Source organism: Pieris rapae, chromosome 17 (assembly GCF_905147795.1).
Source record: "Pieris rapae chromosome 17, ilPieRapa1.1, whole genome shotgun sequence".
Lineage (NCBI taxonomy): Eukaryota > Metazoa > Arthropoda > Insecta > Lepidoptera > Pieridae > Pieris > Pieris rapae.
The window spans coordinates 2,638,539-2,665,258 of record NC_059525.1 but is presented as its reverse complement, the minus strand read 5'-3'; the positions used below and the strand labels follow the sequence as shown (position 1 = coordinate 2,665,258).

Sequence of the window (26,720 nt, the reverse complement as noted above, 5' to 3'; positions counted from 1 at the left end):
TTATTGATTTTATTGCTATTTTTTGTGTTTTTCCTTCCGCTGTAGGATTGAGAGTTATGTCTGTGCAAACATATGCATATGTGATAATATGCCCACAATGGATTGAAAGTGTTACTTAGGTACTAAATGTTCCAGTGTTGTTAGTAAATTTATATTAATGTCCTAGGACACCGAAACCTCAAAGGCATACTCAAACATTCCCATCAAGCTACACAAATTATGGGTTAGTTTCACATCACTACATAGTATAAAACAATGTCGCTTTCTCTGTCCCTATGTCCCTTTGTATGCTTAAATCTTTGAAACTACGCAACAGATTTTGATGCGGTTTATATGTATAATAACATCCATTAAATAGTGGAAAAGTACTGTTATTTTTGAGGTTTCTAATGTGATGTCGTAAAAAATTACATTTTTTCCGCTTACATTGCAAACGCAGGCTGAACCCTACGAGTTTTATCAAAATAATGTACTAAGTATTGTACACATTGAAAAGGTCTACAGAAAAATCCATGATGGTATATGTCTATCTCTTATGAATAACCCACATTTTTATATATTACAACGTTCACAGATTTTCTGTAGTGTATTTAGTATCAGCATTGCACCCGTGTGAAGCCGGGGCGGGTCGCTAGTTTGATATAAATTAACCACATCACAAGTGGGACAAGCATAAAAGCTGCGGCGACCGCAGAAGAGATGGAAAATAATAAACGGCTCGTATATATATCCTCTAACTTCGGTTTTATTCCCTTTGGAGTAAAAACTGGTTCAAGTACACGGGCGTTAAATTTTTAAGTTGTCGCTTTTAACATTTTGCTGGAATGGTGAAGGAAAACATCGTGAGGAAACCGACATGTGTTAGACACAAAAATTCGACGACGTGTGTCAGGCACTGGAGGCTGATCACCAACTTGCCTTTTAGATTTAAAAATGTTCAAGAAACAGATTCAGAAATCTGAGGCCAAGACCTAAAGAGGTTGTAGCGCCACTGTTTTATTTTGTCACCTGGTAGATAGTACACAAGAGCTAATGCTTTCTTCACTTACCGAAGTAACCCAATACAGTGAGGAAATACTGCCAGCGTAAATAGTATACTTACCATATTAGAAAACCTATTAATTTTAAATTAGTATTATTATTTTGGATACGAATTATAAATACTAAATAATAAGTTAATTTTTTTACTAATATTATATGTAATAATAATGTTGCCTTTGTACAACATCTTACTAATGTTAAAAAATGATAACTGTTAGACAGGTAATTAAAGGCCTATTTAAAAATTTAGAATTGACACAATGTTGACTGTATGAATACTACATATTTCTTACAAGTAATATGATTTTTGAATTAATGTACTATACTAGCTGTGCTCTGCGGTTTCACTTGCATTAATGGCTGTATTGCGTTCTTATAGATTTTCTATCGATAAAGAGTTTTATGTGCTTTAGTGTTCTCTATTAAAGTGTTGGCTGCGTACTTGATTTGGGAAATTTATTAGTATTTTTTACACTTTGGGTTACACTGCCGTACAGAAGCATAACTTAAAAAAAAATCTATAGCCCATATTCATCAGGAACGGTGTAGGGTTTTAATGGCAATAGAATTAATGTCAATTTTCGAGCCTATTCGATAAAAACAAACAATAAAATATGTATTTATACAGACTCTAATATGAGTTTAGATTATTAGACAATAAATAAAAACAATGTTATAGTATTAATAATATTATTCATAACATACCAATAGTAACATTCAACTGTCAATTACCAAATTTCTTAAGTTGTATTGGCATGAGTTCAAACTACTACGTTTCAATTAAATATTTGAATACAATTTATACAGAAATTACTCTAATTATTATGTATCATTATTATACATTACGTATACTTGGCTGACATACATTACTACCTATTATTACATCCTGACTGCACCGAAAATAAATTCAACTTACTGCCTGCGTGTATTTTTCAAAGCATAGCCATGAAATGATAAGTATTAGGCGTGACTCGAATTAGTCTTGATCAAGATTAGTTTCTATTTTTTAAGGAACTGAAATGACACATATCCATACGGCACTATGTTCAGGGGAAGGTAATATGGAAATTAACTTCTCTACCCCACCCACTGACAAAAGAATTCTAGCCAGTTCTTCTAGCTCTCTCTACGCCTAGATAGGTATAATGAAATATTTTTGTTTTTTAAATATTGATGTTTATAAGTGTTCATAATTACCACCATGATTAAATCAATTTTGATCTGATTTACCGGCCCACGATATTCGAATTTCAAATAAAATAATAAAAATGGCCTATTAATGCCTTATTAACGTCTCATCGGGACTACATATATATATATATATATATATATATATATATATATATATATATATATATACTTATAATATATAGTTATTTAGTCCAAACGAACATAGTAAAAAGATGGAATGTCTATGAATATAAAAAAGTACAAAAAGTAAAGTTACAAAAGTTAGACCCACTTTCTTATCTATTCAAAGTCAAATACTTGCACTTTTAACTGATTCATAATATCTAAAATTATCTACTTAAACCAAGTTAATTAAACAATGTAATAAATACATGTGAATATCACAGAGTTTTATTCGATCGTGTTAAAAACTGCTATTATGTAAAATAACTGTTCTGACTATAGTTGTTAACGTAATCGAAAAACAAGTATCTTTAACACCGTTAGACCGTTATAATAATAGGTGAGCTCATAGTCTCTGAAAATTTTAATGCAACGTCCCCATTCTTTACTGAATCTATTTTTGACCATCGTGAAATGGGATTTTATTGGGACGCGCTGTTTCGCGTTCAGTACTTTTACCGATGTTGGCGTAATCATAATTTGTATAGGGTTGATTCCCGTCGAAACTATGCACAGCAACCAACCAATAACATATTTATTTATGCATTATTGGTACAGTTATATGGAGGCTGCATTATCCGACGCATATGTTACGACTGGAGCGTTTACAAAAAAGATAACTGTGGCATATGCTTGTCTCCAGTGACATTTCGAAAAAAGTTCCAACATACGAATCTAGGCTAACGCATTTGAAGATGTTATTGGAAAAGCGTAGAAAATTAATTGATGTAGCGTTTGGAATTATAAATGTTAATACGTAAGGACTTGTCACAAAATTGTGTATTGTGGTTCCTTTACCGATGTATCAGGGTGCCAAGCGTTGGCAAGCGAAGCAATAAAGCGTAGCATGACACATATAAATATATATATATATATATATATATATATATATATATGTGAAGTGTAATCTCTAAAGTTGACACCACGACAAATCACTCAATGCTTTCGAATCCATATATATGACTAGCTGTGCTCTGCGTATCATAGCACGATAAAGCCTAACGCTTTCGGTAAATAGACTTAAATTCAAAAATATAGTTTTATTATTAGACATATGATATCACGATTTTGTAGATATTAATGTGTTCTATAAAATAGAAATGTTCACTTTGGTCAATTGTCAATTCCACAGCGTAAGTGATTCATTATCATTAGTCTTTTACACGCCTTGGGTTACCCTATCGTAATTTCATACAGCACATTCCTAATATTGTATAGCCTATGTTCAGGAGGGAAAACGTAAGTTTATAATCATGAAATAACGTTTCAAATAAGTCCTGTAGAGCCTTGTTTCACTTCGTAATATTAACAAATAAATAAATCATATGAATCATGCTGAGGGTTGGGCCTCAGATTTCTGTATCTGTTTCATGATCGTTGGTCAATCTACTAGGCAAGTAGGTAATCTCCAAGCCAGTTTCCTCGCCATGTTTACCTTCACCATGGGATAAAATGTTAAATGTTCACATAGAAAGAAAGTTCATTGATTTACAGCCAGGGATCGAACCTACGAACTCATGCAGGAGAGTCGTACACTGAAGTCAACACTGAAAACTAAAATAATAAAACATATTTGTATAGATGAAATACTATAACTACTATATTTGGGTTTAACTAAGATTTGCGTGCCATTATAGTTGCAAGTATTGTTCTAATGGTTTATCATCAATAAATAAACCATTATTACATTTGTTTAGTTTCATATAATATACTATCGCAATAGTGCGGTATCATTTTCATATGTCAGTTCTTACCACGTAAAGATTCTAACCGCAAACGGCGGCGACTGGAACAATACGAAAATATATGTAACGCACGTGGTAATAAGAAATAATATTTCATCTTTAGATGTTTGATATGCAGTGAGAATACGGAAGCTTCTACAGACAGTTATTTTGTATTGATAAATTAAAGGAGAGTGTGAGGCCTCCATACAAATTTGTACCCTCTGAGAAGATAAATTTTCATACAAAACTTCATAAGAAATAAATTAAAATTCTACGTTTTATAACATTTTATAATTTAATAATCAAAATCAGTTATGTTCAATGCACAGAACATAATGACGAGTGAAGATAAAATTTTCAGTGAAAATAGCATTCGCATTCGCATTAAAAAAAAGACCTGGTTATACAGTTTTAATATAAAAATGAAACGTTGTTATAATACAAAGGCTTATGTGTATGAAAAAAATCATTTGTGTATAAAATGTTTTGTCTTCGTGGCTTCAGTGTGTGGTTCTCATACCTGAGGTCGTGATGATTAATGATTTACTATGCCTTAGACCCAGGAGTCGACGGCGTCAGCCACAAAGGGTTACTCTTAATACCTCATTAAAAAATATGATGATTTCCACGCCATGATTTTTGCTTAATAAACAAGTATAAAAAAATATTATCCATAATATCAAGTCTGATTCGTAAACAAGACACATATTATAACTAAGTCGTTTAGTAGAAATACACTGTGAAAGCATGTAATACCAAAATAAGCAACATAGCATAGATATTTCTTAATTTAAGACGAATAACTCATTACCATTTAAAATGATGAGATCGATCATGATCATGACATGACTTCTTACTGTAATCGACTTTTGATGTATTTAAATCTAGTTTAAATTTTGCATAGTACAGTACACCAAATTAATGAATATACGGAGGTATTGATTAAATGCGATCTCTTTGATAAGAGTAAATTAAAATTCTGCTACGGTATACTTTGTCAAAGAGAAAATTGATTAAAATTTACACATATTTTAAAACAAAGCCAAAGATAATATGCTTTTATAATTGATTTTTATTTCATTAAAATATGTAGGATGTTAGAGAAAAATACGACGAGTGGACATTTATTTTTAAAACATTTTTGTAGATATTATATATATATTATACAATATTGTGGAACATTTTTTTATTACATCATCAATTGGTTTCGCTGCGCGTACGATGAATGATATTGTAAAACCATTTTTTTACACCTTGGGTAGCATTATTATACTAGTAAGGATCCATATTATTCTTGCAATTAAAATAACCTATATAAATCAGTGATAATGTAGCATTAAAATGGGGAAAGAGTTTTTAAAATCGGTTCTGTACTTTTTGACAAAATTCGTTACAAACATACGTACATACAATTTTTTTTTTCATACAGTAAGAAATACCATCTAATTAAATGATATTATTGTTAACGATATTTATACATTTCTGTTGCTACAATAAACGAATTATTATCAAGCCAACATACCGATGACGCCAAGTCGGTCAGCAGTAATGTGACAATTAGCTAGACAAATGTATGTTTAAGGCATTTTTGAATCATGTAAGTACATCCTTATTCATCTTATTGTTCCGCGGAGTGTAAAAGTTGGTGGTTAGTTAGAGATAAGTTTAATTAAAGCGGTCGAAGTCAGTGCTCAGTTTTCAAGACTTTGCAATCGATTTTTCGTGCTGTTCTATTCTCTCGGGTGAGATTTACTACATTTGAACCGGGCTCTGTTAAATTGCTTATGTCGTGTAACGGTTTGTTGGAAATCAATTATTGGCGTTTCTTTTAATCTTTTAATATGAGAAAAGTTCTAACGTTCATTTTATCACAATTTAAGAAGGAATACGTGTGTGTACGTATAATACATTTCGTTGGCAATTGAGTGATCTTTATTACACAGGATGCTATTATGTATTTTATCCGTACATAACTAAATTCTTATAGGTTTAGTTATATATTTTTTTAGTCTAGGAAAATTGTGAGATAATGTTTTAATTATTGTAAATGCTCGAGTTTGTAAAAATAAATGTTTTATTCTCGCTATCAGAGGATAATTATATCCTTAACAAGTAACCAATGAAATATTCAGCTTTTAGAGAGTAATGTCATCGAACAAGATTTTTACCTTTTACTAAGCCAATGTTACGATACAAAAAAAGGTCAAAAGGATTAATGAATTCACCAATGTGCAATGACCCAATAAGACAAAAATAAGTTACATTGATAAAACTTCGATTGCGAGTTACCGAGCAGCTTCAGACCACTAATTTATTTTTAAACGTATGCTTCTAGATTTCAATACATTACTGTTTTGGCCACAGTTTGTATCAGATACTGCTTCTTTTTTCACCTGGTTCAACCTATGCGAACTTATAGATGTTATTGATGGGTACCGCTAAAGCTATGCAGCATTTGTAAAAACAGGACATCCAAAGACTGACGAGTCACCTCCATGAGCCAAAAGAAAGAAAGTTAATTTAATTAAAATTTTAAATTAATTTAAGGTTGTATTGATTAAGTTTTTAATGTTTCGAAATTACCTGTTACGGTGCGGAAAAACCTTTTTGCATATTTCACTACCTACTTCCTAGTTTTAAGGAGAAATATTTTGTTAGGTCGGAAATCCTGTTTTCGATTCCTTTTTTAAGTAACATGAAGCAAATGGGCAGGAGGCTCATATGATGGTCAGTAATAGCGCCACCTTTGACAACTCACATTGCCAGGGGGCTCGTAAGTGCGTTGCCGGCCTTTTAAGAAATGGTACGGCTCGGAGTGCGCAGCGTTTAAGCTTATAATAAGAGCTTATTCTGTCATTGAATATTATTAATACACTTTTAAACAATTCTTGATAATTTAATAACTTTCTCAATACTTTAATATCTAGTCTATTAAACGTCTACAATATCTATTGATAGATTATAATTATGAACATAAAAATAACTAGTCCCTATTAACAGATGTATAATATGGTAACTCGTGGACGCAATGTTTACGTGGTATCTCAGTTTCAGGCGGGTTCTTAAATGTTATTTCTGTGTTGGTGTCAAAACGACACTGCGCTAAAAATGTATGTGAGGTGAAGGGGGCAGCGCCCACGCACTGCCCGCCGCGCCTTGCCGCCCGCCCAACGCCAGTCAGCAACTGTGGCTCGTGTTGGCTGAACCATCTTAGGGCCATCCTCTTTTTCTTTGCCGTAGGTGAGTTTCAGTGTTTTTTAAGTGAATAAGTGAAGTGGTCAAGCGGTAAGCGTGCTTTGTGCGTGGACAGTGAAGTAATAATTTTTGATATGTGCCAATTAATGACGTCACATTTTGAATGACATCTGAAAAATTGATTGAAAATTGACATTGAATAGTCGATAATTTATAATCCGTGCAAATATTTTATTGCAAAATAGTTATTAATAAAATAATGTTTTAATTTTAACAATATACATTTAATTCACTAACAAATGTTAGATGTTCTATCGTTAAGTTAATATAATGACTACCAGTGTCGAATTACAACAGTGACGTCATCGGTTACACAAATAACATTGAATTATCTTAAGTGACGTCTTCACCGTGCCGTGTCGAAATTACATGTAACCGAAGAAGCGTGTTCGCGACCAAATTAGGATGCGCGGGAGTGGCTACGCGCGACCTATTTCAGTACCGCACGATGCGCTCCGAATTTATCCGAATTTCCCCGAGGTTGAACACGTTTTCGATGTCTTCGAAATGGAAAACATTTTTCACAACACCCGTAGCCGTTGAAATAAATTTTAACGTGACCTAATTCATGTTAAGAGCATACTTTGGAAATTATGCAATAATTTAAACCGCGACGTTTTAATATTCCATCAGTGCCGTTAAAATTCGAAATAATTTTAAGAAAGTAGTATGTATCAGATATCACACCTATGGAATAGTGCCAAATAAGTTTTACCGTTAATCCTATCGTTTATTTCACGAACGAATTTCACCACTTAACGCCTATATCAAAAATATAATAGGTAATTGTTAAAGATTTTATAATTGCCAGCAAATTTTCACTTCTTTTATCCATTATTAAATGTACTTTGAATTTAGAACACAATTTGTTCTACAGCAGTAATATAACTCTTCATCGAAATAAATTTAGAAAGCAGTCGTTTTTTTATATTGGATAAAAAGGACTGTGAGAACTGCGATTAATTGAGTTGACCTTGACTGATAAATATTTCGCTTAAGAAAACGCGAATCTTATTACATATCCCAGGTCTGATATTTTAAACATAAAATAGTTATTATTTTGATTTAATATTTTATTTTGATTACAGACACAAAACTCAGACATTCACAATGGCGGATGATGATGTAAGGTAATGTAAAAAAATTTTTTTAGACATTTTTAAAAAGATTGAATTCTTAACTTTAAGCCAACCCTAAAAAGAACCTTATTAGTAAGCGTTTGCTTCTGTTTCATTTTTGAAAACTGAAAGAATACAAAATAGTTAAATATGACCAAAGAAGTAAACACTTCTTGATGAATATTTACACAGCTACTTATTGCTCATAATATAGCTTACGTATATTTAAAATTTTCAAGAAACTTATAATATATATAAACCAATCAATCCACTATAGAAGTATGAAAACTTATTGATTAGTCGAAGTTTCTTTTTTTTACACAAACAGTTTTTCTTAAAATTGGATACTTAACGACTATATATTTCTTAATCTACAATTGCTTTTTGCTCATTAAACCATTCGCAAACAAAGTTCGTAATATCGTGAACATTTCATTAAACTTCTGCGGTATATATATACGTATATCAAACAATGAGAGCTTAAGTTAATGAAACTACAGCTATTGATGTAGTCTCAAAACTAAATCATGAAATATTTTAAGACTCTTTATAATAGTCATTTTACAGCTGTTATATATGTAATTAAAATATTTATTGTCTTGTTAGCGTGCTTGTTATTATAACTCTGTAATGGCCAATGAAGTGATAGTGTTTATTAAATTAATTAATGATAAAATTGCTGATTTTATAATGTGTCTTTCTCTGTTACATGTTCTATTTCAACATGACTCCATCATCGCGTGTTACGTGCCACAAATGCAGTATTGAATACAATATCTCCTTGAGACTAAGGTAACTAATAAATTAACATTTATTATATTAATAAGGTTTTTTTTTGTTTCCATATCCTAAATTTTCATTTCAATTATTGCGTTCCTTGATGGTCTATTTTCTTTTCTTTGGATTCTAAATATACACTTAGTAAATAAATAATACATTTGTACCTCAGCACAAATTTATCGATTTCAAGTATATAATGTCAGATTTTGACAATTAGACTTGTTATTACTCGAACGATGTGTTTCTTTATAGTTTGATTATTATTTTTTTGTCTCTAACCACGACTACTGATCAAGTCGAGTTATGTCAATAATGTAATGAGTTTAATTAAGTTAATCATTGGCATTAATCATGTCACGAATTACTTTTTTATTATTATTACTTTTGACTTCAAGTATGTCTATATATATTGTTTATGCTAAGGACACAGAGCAGACAGAAAACCTTGAATAACAGGAATTTGTCTACAAAATATTTTACACACATGTCACACATGACATAGCATTTTTGAAATCCTACGTCAACAAACGTAAGGACGAACTGAAGTATTGTAAGTCTATAACTGTATTTATAGATAATAAATGCTTTCGCCGAAAATAATATTGCCTTATTAAAACAGATAACGCATTTCTAAACAATTACAACTATTGACACTAGCACATCACACAATAATCATTTTAAAATTTATATTGTTATTTATAAAGTTTTTTTGTTTGTTTTTACAGAGAAAGCGTCTCGAGGAGGTAAAGTAAAGAAGACGTCGCCACAAACATAAACCACACCCACTTCTTTATGTAACACTAAATAAATAATCATAAATTTGTTATTTGTCATATATTTTGATTTTTTCTTTTAGTCACTATAGTTAATTTCTTATATGTAAAAGCTAATCTTTTAATCCTGAATAAATAAATAAAAATAATTGATAAAAAATAATGAATATTTGAAATTGAAATTGTTAAATTAAAATTCAAACTAACACATCGTATCATGATTTACACTTACTTCAGGCGAAGAAGGCCAAACAGGCCGAAATCGACCGCAAGCGTGCTGAGGTGCGCAAGCGCATGGAGGAAGCCTCCAAAGCCAAAAAGGCCAAGAGAGGTTTCATGACACCAGAGAGAAAGAAGAAGCTTAGGGTAAGTACATTACGTTAGCTATGTCCTCTATTTTAAAACTAAAATATATTCTAGATAGTTCTTTAAAAACTTTTAGTAGATAACTCCATTACAATTGGAAAAACTATGAGAGATCGATATTATTACTTTCTAAGCCAATTTTGACTTTTCTGGTGCCACTGTATTAAAAAAAAATGCTGTTTACAACTTGAATTACCGGGTATCTTGCGTTTGTCTAAAAAATTCCTGGGCGGATGTCTTGCCGGTGCACTCCTGTACGTTCCTTAACCACTTCTGCCTTTTACCAGGACTCTATAAATACTATGATATTTAAATTTAAATATCATTACTAACTGTGATTTTTGGCAACAGTTGCTCCTGCGTAAGAAAGCCGCTGAAGAGTTGAAGAAGGAACAAGAACGCAAAGCAGCAGAAAGGAGGCGTATTATTGAAGAAAGGTGCGGCAGACCTAAAAACATTGACGATGCAAACGAAGGTAAATCCTATTCGGCAACAGATCACAATTTCCCAACAAATATCAAACACAATTGGCGTAATGTCATCACAGATACCATTTTCATTTTGAACTATTGGACTCACGTCCACACAGGCCATTTAGTTACTGTATTTTAATAATGTGTCGAATTATAGATGCTATTTCAAGAGTTTGCAAAGAATACCACACCCGCATCGCCAAGCTCGAAGATGAGAAATTCGATCTGGAATACATCGTTAAACGAAAAGATATGGAGGTAGCGAATCCTGCCACGTTGGGGCGCTATCCTATTATAACATACTTTCTATTCTTTTGTATTTGTCGAAGTGCCGTGGCGTCTTTCATCTTGTAACCTTCAAACGGCCTTATAATTTCTAATGCGTGTCTTTACACTAAATATTACTATAACAACTCGCGCCGACTTTCTTTTATTTCTTGTAACTATTTCTTCACTCACCTGTTGATGTCTTTTACTTTTGCGCGACCAGGAATAGGAATGTAGGAAGTAACCATTGTTGATTTTGTAGCCGCTCTTACGAGCATCGTAACGGGCTATCATCAGCGTATCGCCAAGCTCGAAGAGGAGAAGTACGATCACGAGATGGAAGTGGCTCGCAGACAGCTCGAGGTCTGGAGTATTTTGGGCAAATCAAAATTAATTAAACGCTGTTTTTCGTAGTTCATGCAAGGCCAACTTGTGACTAGTAAACGTTATTGTTTTGTTTTCGCAGTCGACTCATTCTTTTCATCCGGAGCTGAATATTAAATTTAACTGTGGATAACAAATTTAATAGCTTCTAATACATAGTTCCCGTATTGCAACCGCCGGAGTCTGCGATGTCAGTTGTAGAATAAATAGCGACATAGACGAAATGCCAAGTAGTGACCATTGGTTACATACTTAATTTTTTGTCATATAGCTTCGCTTATGCTTTGTATCCAGTAGAAAACAACTCTTCCCGTTCAGACGTACACTGTCCACATAAACATCAGATAGGAAGAAAGCGGTACAGATTATAAAAATCTTTCTCTAAATAAATTATGTTTTTCTTTAGCGGAACTCCAGACGATATGTCAAATGTACTGGCACAGAATATACAACCTTGAGGGGGATAAGTGGGAACTAGAACGAGCATTGCAAATTAGGAAAATGGAGGTAATCTGCATATTAGGATTGGAAATGCGTATGACGTGCTATGATTTTGATCTTGATATAGATGTGACGACATGACATGATAGTTTACGGCTCACAGCACACATGCACACGTTGCCTCCACCAACAGAACAGGTCACTCACACAGATATCCATGCCCATTTTGCAGGCTAAATAATTTGTCTTCCTTTTTCTCTAGAAATGCTCAAGAGAATAATCCAGGAGTATTATGACCGCGTATATGTGTGTGAGGGCCAGAAGTGGGATTTGGAACACGAAGTCAGGAAAAGAGATTTCGAGGTATTGATCAATAATTTAAGACCACTGTGAATATCACATCATCGATATGTTATAATTGTGCCCGTGAGAAGTTCATGTTTATACATAGTTATATGTACAATGCTTTGAAAGTTTTCGGATGTTTGCTGTTGAATTTGTAAATAATGGTCAGGCGCGAAAGTAGTGTACTCGTCGTCTGTGCATAAATAGGTTGTCGCGTCGCGTTGCGAACTCGGCCAGGGTTGCCATTTTGTAAGACGGTGCAAAATCGAGGGGTCATCCATTCTGGAGCTTACACGTTAACTACACTAACGATATAACTGCAACTGCCATCGGCGTGCAAACACTGCAATACCACCTTGCCGGGTTCAGCCCGATGCATGAATATTACCACCATTATTCATTATTGGATTCATTTATAGATCCTCCCTCATGCTTCATACCCGTTCAACTATCGGCTCCACCAGCAGAAGTTTGAGTAGTTAGTTCAATTGATTCGTAATTATCATGAATTGCATGAAGTAATCAACTAGAAAAATGCTTGAAAGTCCTCATTAATCCCTGATAGTATGGCACTTTAATATCCGAGGATGATGCGAGCGACAACATTGATCGAGTACCTGCCAGCCATTACCGCAGTGGCAGTTCGTGTGACGCTTACAGTTGTGTGCTAGCGATTAGTGGCACAACCTTATGTAGCAAGTAGAGTTATCGTAAATCTTTGGAACGAAATAGTGGTACCTTATTTGCACACACAAGTGCCGAGCTTATAAACTTCTTGTTCCAAATCTCATCCATGAATGCGTTATAGTGTGACTGTTTGCGAGTTCGATAGGAAATCTTTTGCGATCGATGACCTTGGACGCCGAGTGTATGAAATAAAAGTGCCATGCTCCGGTCGAACCTTCCCTCCTTCCTTCGTTACCTTCTCCCGACGATTCCGAAGTAGTGATAGATTCCCATCCAGTCCACCAATAGGACAAATGTCACAGAACACTACAGTAATTACAAACTTGACATGGATGCGTAGATCGATCGATTTTGCACCGCCGCTTTGTTGGACTACACATTGTGACTACGTGCTTATACAATTATGGATTGTATGTCTAAATACAGTGAATGAAGTCAGTATCATTCACAAGAAATCGCACAAAAATGCGCACAATATAGTACAACTTCGAAATCTGGTACCTATGTATAGTTAAAGCGATTTGAGTGTATGTGTATCGTATTTTTGTATCAGATGAAATCGGTGGTGTAAAATATTGTTCACGCTGATTGTATTATATTACTATATCTTGCACTTGTATAGATGTCAGGTACTGCGTTGGCCAGATACCCTTGCGACGCACAGTTTGCACGAAAACAGCACAGATAAGAAATTGTACATACATTGTAGGAGAGAACAAAGGTTACGCACATAGGTCTTAGAACTCTTCTTTCTTCACTACAGATTATGTAAACTGTACTTTAGCTCGCTAATAACACTGCTTAATCTATGTTCGTTCTTTCATCTATCTGCTTGATTTTTCTAAGCTTTTTGTAACATGAGATCTTATGAAGCTTCTCTTAAACTTATTTTCTAGCTTTATATGTTCTTAACAAGAATTTCTGTATCTTCTACTAGAGAGATTATCTGCAGTCAATAATAATATAACTGTTTCTTAATAGGAGCATATTTAACTAAATCTGTATGTAGAAGACATAGAAATCATTATTTATACTTGTAGCATGGGTTTCAACATCTTATAATTTTAAAAATAAGTTCTTTAGTGCTATTTTTACTTAATAAAAACAGCATAGCATTTATTCAGTAACATTTTAAATGCACTTAGTACCACTTAAGTCCGTCCGTGGATAACTGTTATTGCTACGAATCTTAGATTCTGCTATTAAACACATGCAATGCAGGTTCGGTAGCATAATCGACCCGTATCAATAAAGACTGTATTCTATACCCGGGTCAAGTCAAACGAGTTAATAAGATTTTATTAAATTAACCGGTAAAGTATATCAAGAGATTTAAAAATCGTATAACTCTTTTTAATATTTTTTATGTCAATAGATCTCCGACCTGAACTCTCAAGTCAATGACCTTAGAGGAAAGTTGTAAGTATTTTTTTATAATTTAATAGATTAGTTTTTCTAATATTATTCATGTCATACTTGTATAACACATATATGTGCCAGGATAAACATAGTCTATAATATAATAAAGTTACAAACTTTATATATCGATGCTCGATACGAACGTGATAGATGGGTGTGGAAGTTATTCAGAAAAAATCGTTAATTTTAGTTGAAAAATGCGTACCGACATCACAAAAACAAGTGAACAGAATTTCATGAAACTATTGGAAAATATTTGTAATGTAGTTTTTTTTAATTATAAAACGGGCAAAAGACTAACCTGATGTATGTAAAGTAATACATACATCAGGTTAGGTTAGGTTAGGTTAGTGTGTTGTCCGCCTTTTAAGAATTCGTACGCTCTTATAAAGGACCCTATGTCAAAGAAAGATAAGAAGGTCTTTTGAAAGCTATTTAACTTTAAAGTGTCATTAGTACGACAGCTTCATGTACATTTAAAATACATTATTTTATGAAAACATCGTAACGTTATATTCGTATAATATTGTGACTATGAATAATGAGATTCCGGCGTTGAGAGCACTTAACTTCACTTCAGCAAAGGGACTTGTACCGAATCGATTTTTTTTAATTACACATGGTACAACACTTTATTACTTTGATATTATCAGACTTTAATTTTGTTCTCATTAACATTTAGTATAAAAACAAAAGTGTGGCCAATATGTTTTACATAAGGTTATGGCTTACATTACAAACTAAACATTATTTAGAACTAGATAAAAATAAATACGTCTTATTACGACTATACATCGAATTAATTTAACATATATATATATGTGTTTGTATTTTGGACTCCTCTTCTAAGAAAATAATAAATTTTTAGCGAATAAAAGCATCTAATTTATTCTATATTTCATATAGAATAAATTAGATGCTTATAGTATTGTATTTTATGTTGGGTTACGCGCTCGATAGTAAACGCGTAATTAATATTTTTAATTAAACAAAATTTAAGTAATTAATAATTCCTTTTATAGCGTCAAACCTACACTCAAGAAGGTATCCAAATACGAGAACAAATTCGCCAAGCTCCAGAAGAAGGCCGCCGAATTCAACTTCCGTAACCAACTCAAGGTTGTCAAAAAGAAGGAATTCACCCTCGAAGAAGAAGACAAAGAGGTAAATTTTAAACTAGCAGTACCATCCCTATTAATTAATAATTCTATAATTTCTTATTTAAAACAACTTTACTGTACTTTTCATACAAAAAGACAATTAAATGTCTTATATATTCTTAAGCTTAAAATAAATAATTTATTTCTTAATTATATCAAAGTATAATAAAATTATATTACTTAATACTCATCACATTTTACGTTTTGAAGATTGAATAGGTTCTACGAAATTTATAAATTAATTACTGTGCGATAAGTTTTTATCAATATTTTAGTTGTCTTTAATATAACTCTATAATAAAAGAAATTCATCTTAATTCTCTATTCTATTTAAAAAAAACTATATAATAAATTTTATACTTTACAATGAGCACTAACATTTCTGCAGGCTAAGAAGGCAGAGAAAGCTGACTGGGCTATCGGGAAGAAGTGATCCCATACAATTCCTTTACCAAGAATACTTTTAATTATCCATTAATAAAATTATCTTATTTATACATCAATTGTTTGTTTAAATGCAATACCGCTCTCTTAACACCGAGGTGAGATTATGGGCGTAAATAGCTTCTTTTGCGGATCCATCATGTAAATAACCCACAATAATCTTCACAGGCTTTATATGGAGTTCACCTGCAAAGCTTCAAAACACCGCAGTATATACTATCACTTTGACTAACTGTGTATTTATTTAAAACAAGGTTTAGGAAAATGTCTTGAAAACTATGTGTAAAATGACATGAAAATTTAGCGGAAACATGGTCGTTCAAAATTCGAATTTTAAAACGATCATTTCAATTTCTAACAGAATCAACACAACTTTTAAATTTCCATTTTGTTCCAAACTTATTTATAAATTCCGTTGTAACCCAAAATTCGTGCTAAAGGTTCATATGTTAAAAATAGGTCGAACTTGTCTCATTATCTTATTATTGAATAATGTTTCACAGGGCGCTGTGGCCGCTAAGGTAACAAGGAAATTAGAATTCGCTAGTGAATAGGCATGTCTAGGTTAGGGGCCATTGATAGAATGACCAACCACGCCAACTTTGTGGCCTCATTACCAGAACTAGATTTTAGTGTATATGGGAGTATTTCATGTACATACGCAGTTAGGTGATTGTAAGTGAATACGAAACGATAGCGCGGAGCGTAAAACAAAACATTAGATACGCTACTGAAGTGGCCTATGAGTGAAGTGTGTTGCAGGACGCGCAAGCAATCAGCTAGACTGAAGCGTTCGCGTTTTCGCTCGCCGCCACGCTGCACTACCCGTTAACATGGGTGTTATCGCATTAGTTAATTACTGGGTTTGATAATTCGCGTTGTTTCGCTTCGTTTTTGCTTACATTGTCTAACAACTCAAAAGGTTGGCATATACTTCTTTAGGATCTTATAACGAATAAGATAAGACTTTGTTTTATAGATGTTTGATTTCCTAGCATTGTTTAGATTATAGGTATAGGAAATCATTGCTATTATCCCTGGCACTTGCTTTAAGTTTTTTATTAAGGCACAATCGCGCATTGCTGATGTGGATATGATGAAACTCAATTGATGACATTTTGAGTTTGAATTTATTTGTATCAGTAGAACATACAGTTGAAACAAATGACTGCTTATCAAATTAAACGCCATTTTAAACAATTTTATTCAGATATTAGGCTAAATGAATTTAACACAGCTTCAAAATATTTCCCAGAGCCAAACTTTGTTTCCACAACTATATTAATATTAAAAAATATAAATGCTTATCATAAAATCCATAGACTTAATTTTTATCGACTTGATACTGGTGTTAAAAAATAGTGCATTCAGCGATTCCAGTCGTTCGTGTGACTAAATTTCGACAGTAAAACGCGATTTGACTAAATGGGTTATAATAAATAAATAGTAGGTAATAAATCCAGTATTCATGGCTGAATAGAAGTTCTGTGAAAACATAGATAATATAGGTTCTAGAGGTAGGTCGTTAGTGCTGGGACGTATATTGATGGCTAGAGAGTGCAAGTTTGCCCCGGCAGTCATTTGTCTTCAAACTTCCTATGCATCTGCAACTACGGCAAATATTAAACTGAAACGTTTTACTGAAACTCAAAGTTATCAAATTAAGTTAATTTGAGTTAAAAGAATGTTTATAAGCCATTTCGCATGTATTATATTGTTTATTTATTAATTTGGTCGGGTGCATTGTTTTACAAACTATTTTAATTTTCGTGACTTCGATTTTGTGAAAGATGCCTGAACGTATTATGTTCAAATAATAAAAAAGTACACTAGAACATAGCATTATTTAATTTATATAAATATATATTGTTTTATGTAATATAAGGAACATAGACTGAAGGTTCACTTGATATTAAGTAATAATTCACATCGCAGAAGGCTCGCAAATGCGTTGACGGGCTTTCAAGAATTGGTATGCTCTTTTCTTGAAGGACACTAAGTCGAATTGGTTTTGTGGGCATAACGCTGATATGGACGTTACGCAATATATTTATTTTGTAAAACTTTGTAGTCGACAAAATTTTATCCTTTTATGAAAAAGCATAGTTGCGGATACATTTAAAGGGCCTTGTAAATACGCGCGAACATTTATTGTGACATCAATTAATTTATAATTGTTTTCCAGAAAAAACCTGACTGGTCCAAGGGCAAGCCTGGAGACGCGAAGGTAAAGGAAGAGGAGGTGGAAGCATGAGGTGTTACCTTCTCCCACAGGCCCTAAAACCATTGTCACGAAACCATTTTCCATTCCAAAGGGAAGCATGGTTCCTCGGCATATTCCTTCATTTGACAAAACAACCAAGTCAATAACAATATTATTTATTTAATTTTTTTTATAAGTTAATAAATTAATTTCTGTATTACATTTAATTTATTCCTTACCCCACCTGAATGAACATTATTCATATGTTATTAGTCAATTTCACGGTGTTTTCGTTCCATATAAATTTGTTAATTAAACCAGATCTGCTCTGATCTATATCGTTACTTACATATAATGTTTTCCAATTTCAATTTTAATTACTGAACGTGTTTATTATTTTATATGTTGTTCCTTAGTCCTAGTTAATTGAACGCCTTAAATGTTGATTTTTGTCATGCAGACATTGAAATGATAATTTATTACTAGCAGACTCGGCCAAGCGTTGCTGTGGCTAAGGTTTTTGTTATATTATATAGAAGTAAACTATTCAAGGGAAACGGTAGGAGAACTTATGTGAAACGTTGGTACTTTTAACACAGCGGCATCTGTTAGAATTGTATCAAATAATAAACAAATATTTGTTATAAAATAATATTGCGGGTATAAATTAAGATGTAAGCTATCTTATCTTTTAAGTTAGATCAAACTGCACACGATTTGCAAATTTAATTGATATCGGATCGGTAGTTTGGGAGTCTATCGCGGACAAACAACGTGACACGTGATTTATATATATTAAGATAATAATTTTATAAAATATGCAACACAGAGAAATAATGACGCAATTGAGAGATGTATTATTTCTTTGAAATGTCATGGATTGTCCATGAGATTTCAAAGAAATAATAAATCTCGCTTATCTAAAGAGCTGTGTTGGCTTAGTGACTTTAGCGGGCGACTCGCATCCCTGTGGTCGTAGGTTCGATCCCCAGCTGTGCAATGAGCATTCTGTCCATCTATGCACTTAACATACAATCGAACGGCGAAGAAAAAGTTTACGGCGTGTTGCAGGCACACAGGTGGCTGATCACTGATACTTAGTTTTTATTGACAAATGAAAATGAAACGGATTCAAACAAAATCTGAGGCCTAATTCTAAAAAAATTGTACCGCCATTGATTTGTAAATATATAAAATTTTACTAAATGAGGTTCTGAATTTATATGATGAAGATCGAGGATAGTCTGTAGATAAGACTTAGAGACTATTAAAGCGTGAAGACTATTAAAGGGATGAAGTTCTTCTCTTAAACTTGTCTCTTAATTAGTGTCTATGTTTATAGAGGAACAGTAAAGTTAACCTAAGTAATGTTTACATTTAAAACACGGCGTCCAAATTCTAAACTTCGGACAAAAATGACTAGTTTATTTCAAATGTTATATTGTATCAGTTTAAACCACATTTAAACTGTCTAAGGCTTTGTCTGAGTGGTACAATTTATTGTCTGCCTCACATTGACAAACTGTTGTCAACGTTCATAGGAGATACGAAATTGGCAATTTGCTTACACGTCCAAGACGTTTGACCAGTAAGTATATAGATTGATTGCTTTGGCTAAGAAAATTTGAGCTTTTAAATTACAGCTTACAAAGGCTTATTAAACAATATGTACCAAAACTACATAACGTCAAACAATTGTAAATAACAATTTCTTAATACAAGCAAAAATCGAATATAATAACAAGGAATTTGCTTTTAAAACGCTTTTATAATAATCAATGTAATTTTTGTTTACCTATCTCATATACTTTGTTCTTTTGACAGGCGGAGGCTGAATCCACTCCAGCGACACCAGGTAATGAGGATTGATATATTCAGTAGAAAACTACCATGTCACTGTAGATTTAGATTCTTAAAAATGTCTCAATTTGTAGCAGTTTTCATTTTGTACGTATCTTTATAAATACAATTTTACATTTTACTCATTAACGAAATGGCGTGGGCCATAGCTAATAAGATTTCTGTATATATTCACATTCTATATTCATAAATAACGAAAATTTAAAGTTTCGTTTAGTTTAGTTTTAGTTTAGTTAGATTAAAATTTAGTATGGAAAAATGATTCAAAACCTAAAATTTTTTTTCAGCCCCCGCAGCCCCTGCAGCAGCAGCAGGTAATATCTACTCTCTTAAGACCAATTGAATGTATGAATGTCTGGTAATCATTGAGATCAGGTGAAGATATAAGTAATACCAGAGGCTAACGTCAAAACCTGTTCAGTAGTTGAGATAAAATGTAAAAATAGATTTTGATTTGCCATTTTACCTTCAATTTCGATATATTTTATGATCCTATATGATGAGTTCAGCTTTTCTATGTTATGTGTATTTTATGTTTTCAGCGACATAAGAAGATATTTAAAACGAACACGGCGAAACTCCGGCGCATCGCTTCCGCGCCATCCTAATTTATATAAAATTTTGTAATATAACGGTGAAAATAAAATTTATTATTCTTAAGTTCAAGAGTTTTATTTAAAAACGTATACGAACTGAAGACCAACGTTAAAATTAAAATTTAATTATTTAATTTTAATTAAAATTGACGATTGTACATCAAAATTGTGATTGAACGGGTTTTTATTATCTAAATACTTTGTAAATTTGGTGAAAAGGTATAGGCGGCCTTATTACTAACTAAGTATGATTCCTGAATACAAAAATGTATGTATTTGGCTTCCCCATAGGACTCCGTAACCATGGTAACCATAAACAATTGAAGTATAAGAAACAGTCTTAAAGTTTTACCGCAATTCATGGACACCTATTGTACCACACATAAAATTATTTGTATTCTCAACGGTGGTACGAAGATCGTGCTGTGAAATTACGCAGTCTATCTCGACGCTTGAAGTTTAATTAATCCAAACATTACCCAAACTTCATATAATATTGTGTGCTTATATCAGGTTAGTCCCTTCCGGTAACATTGTTCTGAGGTTTTGTGGGGATAATTTACTGTAAGTGCTCTACACGGAAACTTGAGAAATTGTGGTGTATTACGAAATAAAGAAAGAACCTGTAAAAGTGGCTGCGTCTATTTATTTATAAACGATTTCTACGGAACACTGATACGTTCATACTAATACGACAAGCAGTTACTGGCAAAACATAACATTAAATAAATAATAAAGAGAAATTAAACAAAACTATTAAATTATTATAAAAACGAAAATTGATGTTAAAGTGTGAGGGAATCAACTATGGATATCCCGACCCAGCACGTTTATTAGAATGCTCAATCTGGATATTGGTAAGTTAACACGTTCTCGGAAAAGTCCCTCACTGGGGTAATCTGATCTGATCTGCGGTATCTAGAAAATATTCGAAATTTAAATGTTGTTGTAAGATTGGGGATTGACAACCTAATTGATAAGTTCTAAGATACTTATTTTAATTGCTAACGATTCATCAATTAATTTTCTACGATTCTCCAATGACATCTACAAGGGCGCTAGCCTGGTTTCGTATGTTGGCAACTTTTTTTTCGACATTTCGACAGATCTTAATGTAATCATTACGTACAGTAGCGTCTTGCGTGCAACTCTCGTGCTTGATGTCGAAGGTTTGGATGCCAGCTGTGCTTATATTTTTAATTTTTTTTAATATAATATAAAAAAAAGAGCAAACGAGCTCGCGGGACGCCCAAAGAGGCAGTTATCGCAGCCCATAGACACATTTTTAGTGGGTGCGTTGCCGGCCTTTGTGGGAGGAGTACGCTCGAATTTTGAATTTTTTTGCGCATTTAACATTTAACTCAGTGAAGGAAAGCGACATGAGCACGCAGGTATGCATTAGACAAGTTGACGGCGTGTGTCAGGTACAGACAACACTGATACTTGCCTATTAAAAAACAAAGATACAGAGATATAGTGGTACAGAACTTACATATATTTTGACAATTCATTTTTATGTACTAGACAATTTTTACTATAATTACTGAATAGCTTTGACGCAAATGTTAAGAAATTAATTGTTGTTTACCATATAAGTTATGATAATGACAATAATGTCTTTCGTCCTCTATTTTGCTGATGTTCCAATGTGCCATATTCTTCATGTATCTTATTATGAAACTTTTAGTATTTCTGCTATTTGGAGCGGAGACCAATGAAAGAAATAACTTGAAATCGGGCTGGATTCGTGTTTTGTATGTATATGAAAAGTAATTTAATCATTTTATAAAGAAATAGAATGTTAATCTAATTAATTATATATGCATATTAGTATCAAGCAAAATCCTATATTTACGGGTAGTAACAGGGGTTTCCTCAGGATTAATAGCATTAAGACAATTATTTGAGGGTTTGCAGTAACGAGGCTCTCGAGGTCCGTTAATTCCTGAACCTTCTGCTCACACTCGATAAGCTAGTTAAGCTTTTTCCAATAATTGTAGAAATCTTCGGAAAATCAGCCCTCCCATTACACTAATGAATTCGGCCATCGAGTCTTAAAAATCTATTGTCCATGTCTTTCGTTTCTCAATTTTTAAGTTTAAAAAAATCTTTGACTTAATCAAAAATTTTGTCGCGGTTATAAAGAAACATCTACTTACTCAACAAAAATCCCACGAAATCTTGTTTGTTTCTTAACAATTATTCTTATTTTTAATATAATTTTATTTACAACATACTTTTACTTTTACACAAGACTTCATTACTGACACTGCAAAATTTTACTATATATTATATATAAAAGAGTAGTGTATGTACTTTTTTGAATAAATAAATTCATATAAAAATAAAGTCTCTGCAAACATGGCCCGGGTCCTCCAAACTTGCCTGGGGGCCAGACTGAGCTTTACTTTGAAATATTTAGTTCGCTCATTTGTATGCTGATACAAACTGATGACTATGCGTTCAGACGGGTACATTGGCCTATAGTGGCGCTAAACGGAGAGAGTTTAAGCTTTTAGTACGGGAGAAATGCGTTTAAATAGGACATATAAAATTGATATTTTGTCGTAATGGTCACTTTGACCTCATATATATACTATATCTATTATAGGAATTCCAAATTAAATTTTTATAGCTATTCACTCGTGCATTTGTTTTTCTGAAAGCATGATTCATTTAATTTTCCCGTTTATATACATTTTTTTTCTTTTCGTCACTCAATTTACAAAATGGAAAACATGATGACGCGTGATTTACAGTACAAAATCAACCGTGGCATCAGTGCTGCAGAAACCGCTCGAAGGATTAATGATGTACATATATGGCGGAGGTGTCGCAAAATTCACAGTACATTTTTGGTTACAACGTTTTCGTTCTGGAAATTTCGTTGGCGGAAGACGAAGGTTGTTAACGAAGAATTTAAAGCTATTCTGGAAGCGTCACCATCGCAAACTTACCCCTTGAGTTAGCTGCATTCAAGCTTGAAGGATAGCTTGCTTGTTAATTAGACTTTAACATTTATATATAAATTAAAAGATTAGTGGACATTAGGGACGAATCTGGGACAGTCCCAGCTTTCAAATGAAATCTCACGGATAAAACTGCTTTAATAATTATCCGCCATTCTCTTTATCCTGTGATGTAAGTTATGGGTAGCATTAAGTTTAATTAAAATCCTCGGCGCTTTTTAATTTTGCAATCTTTATAATGGGATCCCTTAACAGAATCAAGGTTTTAGGTTTTTTAGGTCACTGGGTTGGGAAAATATTCGCAGGATTATTTACGTTATGCAGTCTGTGTAATGTTGGTACTTTAAAAAATTTCCCTGAAGGTTGTTCCGGGTTCCGGATATTGAGGGTTTTACTCGTAGGCGATGTTATGTTAAAATTACTTTTGTGTATAGAATTATATAAAGTTACAAATTATCATTTGATTTTAAAATTTTATTATTCTGCTTAGAAATGTATTCAATTGAATTTAGTTAACTTATAACATGATACATTTCGGTATTTTGGTGTTTTAATTGCTTGTGTATGGCGTATACATGATAATCCTTGATAAGCCGCCATTGTAGAAAATCTGAGTTTTTTTTATGTAAAAGGTGGCAAACGGGCAGGAGGCTCACATGATACATTGCCAGAGGTCTCACAGGTGCGTTGCCGGTATTTTAAGTAGTGGTTCGCTCTTTTCTTTAAGAACCCTATGTCCACCTGATTAGAAAATACTTCAGTGGGCGGCTGGTTGCACATAGTGGTGGAAAGAACTGCTCTTAAAAACATTCATTTGTGAAACGACGGACATCGAGGTGATACAGATCGTATTTTGTATTCTGCCTTGAATTCCGTTGATAAGTCTTAGTAGTAGAAAATTCATAGTTACACACAATCGTTCATCCCACGTTATTCAAAGATAAAATGTTTTCTTTCATAAACAATAGACGCTGTACTTATTTAGGAGCGGTGCATGAGCTACGTAACTGCTAGTAACAAAACAAAACACTACCTCAAAATCAGCATAAACAAAGCCTTCTTATAGGGAAGAAGAAGAGAAACCTTCTTTCTAATAGGGAATTTAAGCAATAAAAACGTTTTTATTTTATTTTTTATTTTTACATTTAGGTACAGAAACAGAAAACGGATTGATTAGATACATATAGTTATTACACACTAAATAACATTTGAAAATCTGAAACCCAATTAGATCTGTACACAGCATTTTACACTAAATATCAACCATACAACATAATTTTTTTGTCATGAAGTTTAATATGTACACATATTAAACTTATTATATAAAAAATATATATATATCGTTGTAGCAATATGCAGCATTTATAACTGGTCCGACGAATTATTTCTATGTTATACAGTATAGGTTACATAACAGTTACATATAGTTTTTATTTCTAAAACTTCAAATATACAGTATATGTAAAACGTATGTATCAATTTGCAGGTAGAGCGACCTTGATGCTAAAACCACTGAACTATTTTGGTTCGGCCGTTTCGAGCCAAAACCACAGATAGCCAATACTCTGAACTCTGGCCTTGAAACGTGGTTATCATCCACATCTACATTGATATTTTGACGTTTTATTTGTTGGACTTCATTATATTTACCTAAAAACTCATAAAAAATGTTTACTTAAAGAAATTTATATTAACAGCAATCGCATCGCTTTTTTATGTAGGCAAGAAATCGAAGGTCGTATATGTCACAAATGTCTACCACTAAGCCACATATCATGAGTGTATCTATTAAGTTATCGAATCGAAAAGTAGATTATCGGCAGTACAATCGTAGATTTTACTATGGCACACATTCCTACAGCTAAGGCTCGAATACACAACCTTAGGGTTGATAGTCCCGCACTTAATTACCCTAAAACATATACATTTACCAATTATAAGTAATTGTCTGTCTATGTTACAACCACTTCCAAAATCCCAAGCAATTCATCATCCAGATAATTCTTCTCCCCTAGTTACGTGACCTAAAAAGTAAATGTAGCATTTAATATAAACGTATTTTGATTTATAAATGTGTATAAACATGTTAATGTTCTCATAGGTTACTTTAGTAATATGTGAAATCTGTCTCATATATTCAAAACAGTTTTTTTTATGTATGTATTTAACATTCACTGGACCTGTGAAGGAAAATATTCCTTCACTTAAACCCTAAAAGTCGACGGCATGTGTCAGGCACAGATTGCTGATCACCTACTTGCCTATTAGATTGACAAATCATCATGAAAGAGATACAAGTCTGTGACCCAGAACTAAAAAGGTTATAACTAGATATTTTTTTTTATTAAATTACGTTCTTTATTTAAATAATTAAGATTGAGTATAGTCTGTAGATAAGATTCAAAGACTATTAAAGCGTGAAGACTCCCATGAGATGAAGTTCTCTCTTAAACTTATCTCTTAATTAGTCTATGTGTCTATGTTTAGTTAATATTTCGTAATTTTTTGTAAGACACAATTTTACAACTTATATAATCGTAGCTAAAGGCACAGTTTGTTGTTCAATAGCTTTATCGTTAATGTGTCGCCATAGTTTACTAGACTATAGCAGTCAATTATGCGATATGAGTTTCCAAACACTACAAATTTGATTCGAATCCCCGAAATTTCCATACTTTAATATGTCGGTATTGTTAATTCTTGTTAAAATTATCTGAAACGATCTAAACAATACAACCGTAGTACTACACTATAGTATAATGTACTATACAAATTTTTCCTTTTATTTGCCTTTGATTGTCTTGTCAGAATGCTATTGTTTATTGAACCTTTTACTGTATCAACACTATAATACAGCGATGATTACATTAGTTCTTTAAAAAAATTGTTATATTTCATTTAGATTCCGGTTCCTTAGGGGTCTCTTCTATGGCATTTTCGTACGCTTTCACCCCTTCCTCAGGGCTCTTAAAGCGAATACCTTGAATTTTATCTTTAGTTCTTCGGAATAAATGAATGTCGCATGGAGCCAAGTCATCCGTCATACAGTCCTTTATGGA

At 32.8% G+C, this 26,720-nt stretch overlaps 1 protein-coding gene across 14 annotated transcripts; it reads left to right on the top strand.

Moving 5' to 3' along the window:
- Positions 1 to 7,218: 7,218 nt before the first annotated feature.
- Positions 7,219 to 20,756, top strand: LOC111001217 (troponin I). 14 transcript variants are annotated; one of them, XM_045631847.1, is made up of 12 exons: positions 7,219 to 7,361; positions 8,465 to 8,501; positions 10,000 to 10,017; positions 10,285 to 10,413; positions 10,765 to 10,888; positions 12,241 to 12,341; positions 14,386 to 14,429; positions 15,452 to 15,593; positions 18,219 to 18,260; positions 20,061 to 20,091; positions 20,384 to 20,410; positions 20,639 to 20,756. In XM_045631847.1, exons 2-12 carry the CDS (start codon positions 8,487 to 8,489, stop codon positions 20,644 to 20,646), a joined length of 681 nt encoding a protein of 226 aa, XP_045487803.1. In that variant the 5' UTR covers positions 7,219 to 7,361; positions 8,465 to 8,486; the 3' UTR covers positions 20,647 to 20,756. The 14 variants fall into 14 exon arrangements, 10 of the variants coding, with proteins under 10 accessions (XP_045487803.1, XP_045487804.1, XP_045487805.1 ...); XM_045631848.1 differs by lacking the exon at positions 12,241 to 12,341 and adding an exon at positions 11,944 to 12,044; XM_045631849.1 differs by lacking the exon at positions 12,241 to 12,341 and adding an exon at positions 11,416 to 11,516.
- Positions 20,757 to 26,720: the final 5,964 nt, after the last annotated feature.

Coding starts and splice junctions, on each gene's coding strand:
- LOC111001217 (XM_045631847.1), top strand. Junction 10,414..10,764: donor AGAGAAAGAAGAAGCTTAGG/GTAAGTACATTA, acceptor TTTTGGCAACAG/TTGCTCCTGCGTAAGAAAGC. Junction 18,261..20,060: donor GCAAGCCTGGAGACGCGAAG/GTAAAGGAAGAG, acceptor TTCTTTTGACAG/GCGGAGGCTGAATCCACTCC.